The sequence below is a fragment of the Pempheris klunzingeri genome, chromosome 1 (genome assembly GCF_042242105.1).
Source record: "Pempheris klunzingeri isolate RE-2024b chromosome 1, fPemKlu1.hap1, whole genome shotgun sequence".
Taxonomy (NCBI): domain Eukaryota; kingdom Metazoa; phylum Chordata; class Actinopteri; order Acropomatiformes; family Pempheridae; genus Pempheris; species Pempheris klunzingeri.
The window spans coordinates 6150536-6160969 of record NC_092012.1 but is presented as its reverse complement, the minus strand read 5'-3'; the positions used below and the strand labels follow the sequence as shown (position 1 = coordinate 6160969).

The following is a 10434-nucleotide window of genomic DNA, read 5'->3' as shown; positions in this document are numbered from 1 at the left end:
GAGGATAAAGAATATATGGTAAAAAAACTATTCAGACATATCCTCTCTATTATATAATTTTATTACTGATTGTATTCTACCTTACATGGCGGGGGGTGTGGTATTTAATTTTACCCTGTAATTGAAGTAGATACAAATTTAAGGAGGCATAAAATGAAACCTATACATCTCCTGTAGATCTAAGACCACCATTAACCCACAGGCCCCTGAATGATTAAATCACCATAGTCCTGGAAAAAGGCACAAAGGGATGTTCACTCACTTTAATCCACGTTAATTTATTAGATCTCCATACATTGTTCTAAGTATCTGACGTGAGACCTGATCCCCTCTTGTGGCAGGCATTTGTGTTGCACCCGGCAGAGGATGCAGCTGGTTGTCATGGCAGCAGTGCTGGCGCTGGCGGGGGCGGGGCAGGGCTGCAACTTCGGCTGTCATCCAGCCAACGTCAGCATCCCCGTGGAGAGCTGTGGCAGCATGGAGTTCATCTACACCACCATATGTGCAGGACAGTGTTACCACGAGGTAACGGATATCCTTCAGACATCCGAGATGTAAAAACAGCATGTGTTAATAATAACTAACAGGACACGCACATTTATTCTGCTTATATAACTGACCATGCTCCAGTGTGTAAAGCTGTCACAATATTAATATTGTTGTGTTCGGAAATATTACTGATTACTTTCTGTTAGATAAGCTTGAGGGAGTTTTTCCATTTTACTGATTTCACCTGTGCTCAGCATGATACAACTTTTCTTACAAAGACAATTATTACAAACAATAATGAAAATATATGTTGTTTTTTAAATGCATTATTCTTCTGAACAAAATGAAAATATAAACCAGGGACCTTTTATGGAAGAAAAAGACAATTAGATTGCATGGATAATTGAGTGTAACCCAAAACACATGCACTAATGTAAAAAGACCTGTAGCATGTTTTACTTTGAAACTCTCTGAACAGGCTTGTTGAAATATCCACCAGATTTACTGTTGAATTTATGAACATTACTGATGTAAATAAACCCTTTGCAGCATCTATTAGATTTAGATGTGGTCAAATATTCTTTAATAGTCAATCAGTTGCAGATCATAGCATGTTACAATCCTGTTGTTAGTGCTTAAATTGCCCTTTTGTCTCCATTTGAATCATGCTTTGTCTCTTTATCTGTTTGTGCCCGTGAGTGAAGGCAGAAGTCTGCGTTTTAGTCTGAGCTGCTCTTCAAAATCTGTGCGGGACTGAATTAGTTGCATTTATGTGCTAATGTGTTTAATCATAACACTGTTGTCCATTGTTGCCATTGACAACAGGATCCTGTCTACATCAGCCACGATGACTGGGCCGAACAGAAGATCTGTAACGGGGACTGGTCCTATGAGGTGAAACACATTAAAGGATGTCCAGTGGGCGTCACGTACCCTGTGGCCAGAAACTGCGAGTGTACCACATGTAATGCAGGGAACACGTACTGCGGGCGCTTTCCTGGACACATACCCAGCTGTCTGTCCTTTTAAACAAACCTGTAGTCTATCTGTCAAACACTGACTTATTGTTTTTGAGCAAGTTGACTTGGAGCTAAAATAAACGGGTATCTCTCAAGTTTGGGGGGTTTTGTCTTTTATTCAATTACAAATCAATCAGTGTAGTTAACAGCTCATTTTAACCTTCTGGTCTGTCACCTCATCAACACAGAGGAAATGTCACAAGGAAATGCAAAAGAAATTGTCTGTAGATTTAGCTGAGAGATAGCAGAGTGACCTTAAAGTTCTAAACTTCGACTGAGAGATTAAATGTCCCACCAACGGTTTCCTTTTTCGTCCTGACCAAGGTCACTGACCCGTAAAATTCAATAATCCTGCGATTTGGAGTTTTCGTGCTGAGAGCGGGAGGTCATCCTGTAAGAAAAAGAGCAGGCATCACCTCTTTTTTGACAGGTTGAAATGAAAATATAGAGTTTGCAGTATATCTAAAAGCTCCACTAAAGTGCCTGCTGATCAGCGGCTCTCTTCAGTGGGCAACTAAATATAGAAACAGCTCAGTAGGCAAAATCTTTCTCTCATCAGTACTCTTCCAACGTCATACGTTGTTTGGGTGTAGCAGATACAGTGTTAGTGTCAGGAAGATGATTTTAAGGACATACTGTTATACAACGTGTGTAACGAACACTTTGTGGTTATGTTTGTCCCTGGACTTGAACCACTGTTGCAGTATGTGTCATGGCAATGCCACTTTTTACTTTTTCTGCACTGTTGTTAAAGGGCTGCTTCGACATTTCCGGAAATATTTGTTTTGGAGCCGAATGTTGTATGAGTCTATGGGAAATTCCACTGGTAAGCTAACAGGCTAGCGGCCAAGAAAGCAGGTCGACCAAAGTGGGAACAAGCACTTAAATTGTCCTTGTAAATCTAACAGAAGTGAATGTTCAGCAGCTGGGTAGCATATTTCTTGCCTGAAATTCCCTCGCTAACAGCTTTAGGTGGACTGCTCAGGAGAAATAAGTCAAACTTTACATGGCTTTCTGAAACAGCGGTACAACGGTAAGCGCCTTGCATTGTGGGACACAGTAGGTGAAGTAGACTGGTCCCATGCATGCTGCAGATTTTGCTTTTGTTTGCAAACTGTATAACACAAACTACATTTTGTCCTATTCAATACAAACTGCCAGTCTAGTAGTACAGCCCTAGTCTTTTGTTGTGTTAAGGCTTTAGCCTCTTATGTTACTTCACAGGTGATTTTATTTTTTTGTGTTTGAAGTTTATTCTTATTGTTTTGGAGCTGTGTGTAACAAAAAGCAATTTCCCCCTGGGGATTATTAACGGAATTCTGATTCTGATTCTGATGACTCTCGGAATAGTGACCTCACAGTTGGTTGGAATGGTGACCTCACATATGATGTCACATATGATGTCACCAGTTGTCATACGGAAGTTTGTATATAGACCTTGAAAAGATCAAACCCACTGAGTTGGAGTCGACCCCCCTCCCTTAGATGGGATGATGCAGCGGGTGTCCCTCACCAACAGAGGCCTCGAGTTGAGCCGCCGAGTTTCTGCAGGGTGTTCCCCCCGCTGTCAGATTCACTCGGCGTGCAAGATCGGGTATAGGGGAAGCCAAGCTTGACTCGTTTCCGTAGCGCTGCCTCTGTTTGTGTGCCGCCTGCATCATTCCATCTTCGTATTTACATTTCAAGTATGAATTTTTATCTGGACTCAGGGCTTGGTTTGTGGACCGCCACTTTGAGGCCTTGAGTCCTGCTGTACAGGCGTCGCCATATTGTTTTCATGGCCCTCGCCATCTTGGTTTTTAAGCACCAGAATAGACAAACTACAGCTAGTTTGTTTAATGAAACAGGACAGGCAGCTGAATCCACGCACAATGTGATACAGAATTTTACTACTGTACTGTTGGTAGTTTGACGCCATTCATCACTAGATATACTCAAAGGAACAGCTGAGCAGTCAGACAAAATGAAAAGAGCCTGTCAATCAGACCCAGTATCATTACCATCAACTTTCTAAGAAACCAGTGGAGCCTACAGGAAGTCACTGCAGCTTTAAATAGAGCCAGGCTAGCTGTTTCCCCCTGTTTCCAGTCTTTGTGCTAAGCTAAGCTAAGCAGCTGCTGGAACCAGCACAAGTGTAGTCTCATCAGCAACTGCAGCTGGTTTGTGTCTGTCCATCACCCACAAGGTGGTCCCCTGTCACTGTCATGCATTGTTTAAGTGTGTCGGTGGGGTTGATACTCAGATTGGATTATCAGGTCATGTGTAATACCTTAAACAAATGGTCTTTTTTAAAACAATTATTATTATTAGCCTGTCGTTTTTACTCATTTGTTGTTGCACACATTAAACATACATAACATGGTAATTGTTGGGCTTCACTATACAGTGAATGACACATAGTGAAACCGCATGTTTCTTTGTCTGTAAAACTATTGGGCTCCTTTCCCCAATGCCCCCCAGTTTCACAGATAGGTGTGAAATCACCCCCGCGCCCAGCTCCACAGTCACCATTGGCCGGAGGGGACACATGATTTTACGACCGCAGGCCCACAAAACCAGTTCACCCCCACTGAACTCTCTCTCTTTCTCATCGTCTCTCCTGAAGTGGAGAGACCAGCTCTTTCTCATCGTCTCTCCTGAAGTGGAGAGACCAGGTCTTCCCTGCTCCCTCTCCTCCTGCAGAGGAGAGACCAGCTCTCCTGATCTTTCCTGAAGAGGAGAGACCAGCTCAACTCAGCTAAGCTCTGCCTCAGTGTGGTCTGTCCAGAGCAGCCACCTCCTTCATGGTAGCGACACAAGGTCCTGCCTGAAGTAAGCAGATCAGCGCCAGCAGGCACGACCCAGAGTCTGCCAGCTGATAACCAACAACAGGAGCACACCAGCAAGTTAGCACAGAGCTGCTAACTAACAGGAACAAAGGAGCGACCGGATTCCTCCAGCCTGCAACCACACAGCACGGACACGAACCACACCTTTCCTCCAGCAACAAGCTGAGAAAGCAGCACCCTCAAGGACACTTCGTCTCCCCTTTTAAGGACTGGTAACAAACTCTAACTGGGCATAATTAGCATAGCATTACTGCATACATGGTTTACCCTTGTTAATGTATTGACTTGCCTTAATGTTCATTGAGTTTGATTATTGTGATGTGTTGTAGATTACTGTGCAGCCATTAAGTTTAGTTGATGTTAGCCTACAAACTAACCATCCTGTCTTAACCTGCACCCTTATCTCTCACACACACACAGTCTGGAACAGGCCACTGAGGGACAAGGCTAAGCTAACAGCACTTAGCTTTCCTTTGTCTGCCTCAGCTCCACACCCCAGGGGGTCTGGCCATCACCATTTGGTCTCTCTCCCCCACCTTTGTGGGACCCATCTCACATTCCTCAGCCTTATCACACACACACACACACACACACACACTCTTACACTCATATTATTTAGTTTAGTCATAGAGATTTAGTTAGATTGTTTGATTGATTTTGTTTCTGCAACAGCAGATGTCCTTAACACCTACTCTGCTTCAGCCGTACTTACAACCAAAGTACAAGTCCTTAATGCATAACAAATGATGTCCCTGAATTTTGCTCTGTTTTAATAAATGTTTTAATACTTGCTGTCTCCGTTAATGTTGTACAATTGTGGACACTGCCAACCTCTACACTGTCAAGAACTCCAAAATCCTTCAGCTAGCTATCAATGTGGTAATTTTGGTAGTAATTATTAAATTAATTATAAAACATAATTCCAAATTGATAGTTTAGTATTTTTATGAGACTAAATCAATTAAAACGGCTGTCTTTTCCTCGTTTTTCGAGGTGGTGCCCCAATCGAGGTGGACTTTAATCAAAGTTCATTTATTTTAATAATTATTAATTATCTTTGATAATTATTAATTATTTCTGATAGCCAAATTGAACATTACCACTTGTTAAAGCACAACAGTAATTAATGAGCTTTAGGGGTGCTAGTCGGTAGATTTTCAAACCTGGACATTCAGGCTAGCTGCTTCCCCCTGTTTCCGGTCTTTATGCTAAGCTAAGCTAACCAACAATGCAGAATTATTACTCTAATATGTCAAGTGTGCAGTTTGTTCTGTGTCTTTGCGTACTATATTACCTCTGTAACAATAATTCCCCAAATATTGGTTGTTCTTCCCTCATTAGCAGTTTTAAGACATTATTGGACGTGTGATACAGACTAATGGAAGTAACTGCTCATCAGGTTGTCATGAACAGCAGGACCTGTTAGCAGCCTTTATTGTGTGTTTTGATAAAAGGAAATATAAAACTGAAATATTCTTTCCCCTGGTAAAAAAGTCATAGCGATAAAATCAGTATGTTTTTGCTCTGCTGGACTGGACTGTTTCTTTTAAATCTCAAGCTGAGGACTTTTGGCATAACATTTTGGAAACTAGAACCCAAAACTCCACAAAGGCAGAGCTAATGAACATCTTTGCAGAGAATAATAAATCGGCTCTGTACCCTGAAGTCCACTGCAGGCTGTCATTGCTTCTATGGAAGAGGCTTGTTTCGGCCAAAAGCAGGTGCAGCTTCTGAGTCTGCAGATTGTTAGAGTAAATCTTGTTAAACCAGAGATACGAACAAACCTGAGGCAAACCTGCTAATGACAGAGAACTCCCTCATTAAGATGACAAGCTATTAATTACTACCCACAGTGCTGTGACTTGGCAACTGACCAGCTTTACCCCAATGCGAACTTATTTAGTGTGGACAGCATCTACTTCAGGCTAACAGCATAACGTGTTGTCAGCATTAGTGCGATGAAGGAATGTCATTGAGAAAACCATCATGTTATGATTTATTTTAGTATTTAATGTTTGCTCCGAGGCACAACACTGATGACTGCTTATTTTCCCTGTATCATCCCTTTTTTTTCCAAAAAAAAAAAGGAAAAGGAAAGAGCAGAGCCGAATGATGAAATATTTAGTATTTCATTGCTTGTGAAATGGGACACTAAAGCTCAAATATGGTGACAAAATGGAGAGAAAAGTGACATCACACAGGCAGATATGGACTTATTGTGACAGTTTAGTAACGTTTCAAGAACTGCGAAATTATTGTACCACCCTCTTTTCCCTATTTGACAAAGTTTTTCTCATAAACAGGTACTCCAGTAATATGGTTTCTGCTTTTCCATAAAGTTGGGTGACTCACAAGACATAGAATAAACAAAAAAATGATCAAAATTTAAGCTGCAGGGACCGAGATGTTCTGAATTTTTTAGCCCCCAGTATGAGTCAAGCTCCAAAATCAGTAGATCCTACACTTCCATTAATGCAACTCTTTCATTAGACATGATCGGAGTTATCTGTTATTCTGCAGCTGTTTTCACAGGCTGACTAGTACTCTTCATAACAAATACATTTAAAGCCAACAGAGTGCCCCTGTGTACTGTCTCAGAAAGAAGATTTGGATAAAAACAACTGTATCAGTGCGGTTGGAATAGTGACCTCACAGTTGGTTGGAATGGTGACCTCACATATGATGTCACATATGATGTCACCAGTTGTCATACGGAAGTTTGTATATAGACCTTGAAAAGATCAAACCCACTGAGTTGGAGTCGACCCGCCTCCCTTAGATGGGATGATGCAGCGGGTGTCCCTCACCAACAGAGGCCTCGAGTTGAGCCGCCGAGTTTCTGCAGGGTGTTCCCCCCGCTGTCAGATTCACTCGGCGTGCAAGATCGGGTATAGGGGAAGCCAAGCTTGACTCGTTTCCGTAGCGCTGCCTCTGTTTGTGTGCCGCCTGCATCATTCCATCTTCGTATTTACATTTCAAGTATGAATTTTTATCTGGACTCAGGGCTTGGTTTGTGGACCGCCACTTTGAGGCCTTGAGTCCCGCTGTACAGGTGTCGCCATATTGTTTTCATGGCCCTCGCCATCTTGGTTTTTTAGCACCAGAATAGACAAACTACTTACTTGCAAATTTCGCTCATTTTGCTGTAATTTAATCTTAAACCTTAATCTATGTAAAATGTTTGCAGCTGTAGAAAACTTGCACTTAAAGGGTATCAATATTTCAGCCAGTAGTGCAAGAGTCAGTGCCCTAACAAGTGAGAAATGATCAATGAAATGATCAATGATAGAGCATAGTAGAACTGAATGATCAATGATGAAGAAATATAATGTGGAGAGATTACTGATTACTGTATTTTTGTACTTTGAGACAGCAGCATACTGAAACAAGTCAGGGAGACAGGGAGCTGAAGTTATTTCTTGGACAGATAAGTGTTCAGTTTTTTTGTTTGGAGGCCGGGAGGAAAAAGGAGTTAAGAGTAGCTGGAGCAATGACCGACCCTGCAGGCCGAGCTGACCTGAGCTGCTTGTAGTGGAGGAGTGTGAGCTGGCATGCAGACATGGACTGTGGCCTGAAGGTTACTGTGAGAGGTGCTGCTCTCTTAGCCTGTACTATATCAAAACATCAACATCTTTTTTTTTTTTTTCAGAACAAGCACCCTCAGGATTCTCAGGAAGATGAAGATGTAGCCGCTACCAGGAGCGATGTTGTTCCTCTCTAGAAATATTGGCAAATAAAAGACACTGGAGGAGCACAGACCTCCACTAGTGCTGAAAAATTCCCCAAAGACATCATTTCTACCACTTACAGCGTTGGTTAAACTGAATTCATCGATTCATCAAACCCTAGAGCTTAAGTTAGAAATTGATCTCTTTTAGTTTCATAATTATGGCTAAAAAAAAGACAAAAAGACAACAATGACAGGAATCCCGTATCTACCTCGATGCCAACGTCTAATTAATTGTTCTTTGGCCTCAGGCTGAGCAGTAATTTTAAAGGAAACAAGCAGCTCACAAACCAATAAAAAACTTTTGAATTATTTTGTGAATTTCTGCCCATTGCTAAATAAAAAATAAAAAATAAGTAGCAGAATACACACAGCACACCTGCCAACAGTATTTTTGTAACTTCAAATTAGACTCCAGTTTTTAGCACTGCAACAGATTCTGTTAGTGATTACAAAAACTGGCATTTAATTTGTATTCAGTAACGGACTACATTTCAAAGTAATCTGACCGAACCCTGGATATACACTGTACACACATATAGGAGTGAAAGACGAAAAGAAGTTACATCTCCTCTGTCCACATCCAGGCGGACTTTTGACCGACTTCAACCTTAAACTCTTCGCAGCTCCACAAGCACTCACACACACTCTTCTGTCACATCCAGCAGGCTGGATATCTGCTGACAGATTTCCGTCCATTCAGGTCATTGGTGTCCTTTAATAGCGGCTTGTTCTTATCCAGCGGCTCCCCGGAGGTTTGTGCTCTCTGCTCACTAATGACTGCCGCAGCCAATATTTAGATAGACGTTTTATCAAGTTTATAGACGAGTCTGTCGCTCTGCTTCCTCTGCTGGAGGGAGGAAATGGATGCGGTCATGTATTGGATGGCTTTGTGTCAGGCTGTGATGAATTCTTCCATGAGTTGAATTTTTTTGAAACTAAGGACAATAGATTTTTTGGAAGGTTATATACAGTATGGTCCAGAGCACACTATTGTCACTACTATCTAGAAATTTGCAGCAGAAAGCAGTTTTAACTTGGATGGAAGTGACTTTTCTGAATTGTGCTTTTCTGCATTTGTTTCTGTGTTTTTTTGTGTTTGTATGGTATCCCAGTTTGGCAGCTTTAATTTAATCAATGTGTGATTTAAACCAGTGAAATTACTGATGTGAGTGAGGCACACCGAGCTGACGTATTTAAGAACCGGAGCTGCAACCCTCCACTGAAAGAACCGGTAATTCATTCATTCCCACAGCAACTGGGCTGCTTTGTGTTAGCAAATTAAATGTTGTAGCCTATTAACAAGACTAAGTAGTGCCAAGCTCATGTTGGCATGACAATGCTGAGACAAATGTCATTTGTGGTTTTGCTGGTATTTTGGTCATAAAAATGTGATCACCGTATGTCGCAGGAAAATCACATTTTGGACCTGATGATGGCAGTTTACAGAAAGTTACAGGACTGCCAAAGACATTAGAATCCATCCTGAGGGGAACATTCATCTTCATACCAAATTCTATGGCAATTCATCCAAAAGTTGTCAAGACATTTCACAAGAAAAAACAACAAATGTCAGCCTCATGGTGGCAGCAGAGTGCGAGTCAAGGATCATCAAACTCAGCAGCATTCATCCTCTGGGAACCACGAACGCTTAAACTGAATTTCATGACAATCAATTCAGTTGTCGTTATTGGATGTTGATATTTCAGTCTGGAACAAAGTGATGAACTAACTGACCAACTACACAGAGAATAGATGTCTTTGAAGCCAGATGTCTGGTTTTGGAGTTTCTCCTGTGCGACACAAATATCCCCACTGAGAAAACATTTTAACTTGAACTTCAATTTGAGTTTGCAGCAAAACTTCAGCCGGTTTGATGAATGGCTTGTTTGCATCGATTCGCTCTCTGCTCTTGACAACAATTTTATAAATATTAATAAGCCTAATTTATATGTAGCCTTAAAAAATGAGCTTTAAAATGCATTATGTAGACAGTGGCAATGAGATCGTAGCAAAAATAAGAGGACAGCGTACATATATATTAAAACAGGGTTCTGTGCTGGAGGATATGGAGGCCAAGCAACCCTGGACTGTGTGACACTTGACCTACAGTTCAGCTTAAGGACACCAGGATGTGTATAAATGCAGCATTACTGTCTGAGCACTTCTGCAACTCTTTCAGTAGCCAGCGTGTAGGTCAGTGTGTAGGAGGACGAAAAAAGGTCCTCTAGTGCTTCTAGTCTGTGATAATCAGGCAGAAAATGACCTAATGGTAATAATTACATTTTAAATGGGCATTCATTTATTTGTTGGATTAGTGAGGTAACTCACACAGACACATTAATTAATGTCATTAATTGTTAAAAGGCTT

The 10434-nt window shown here is 41.4% G+C and overlaps 1 protein-coding gene across 1 annotated transcript; it reads left to right on the top strand.

The window, feature by feature from the left end:
* Positions 1-339: 339 nt before the first annotated feature.
* LOC139199868 (gonadotropin subunit beta-1-like) lies at positions 340-1518 on the top strand. The gene is made up of 2 exons (XM_070829057.1): positions 340-525; positions 1315-1518. The coding sequence occupies exons 1-2, from the start codon at positions 367-369 to the stop codon at positions 1516-1518; spliced, it is 363 nt and encodes a 120-aa protein (XP_070685158.1). The 5' UTR covers positions 340-366.
* The last annotated feature ends 8916 nt before the right edge of the window (positions 1519-10434 follow it).

Excerpts from the sequence above, each read along its gene's own strand:
- LOC139199868 (XM_070829057.1), top strand. The coding sequence starts at position 367 with ATGCAGCTGGTTGTCATGGCAGCAGTGCTGGCGCTGGCGGGGGCGGGG. Across the intron at positions 526-1,314 it reads CAGGACAGTGTTACCACGAG|GATCCTGTCTACATCAGCCA; the intron begins GTAACGGATATC and ends CATTGACAACAG.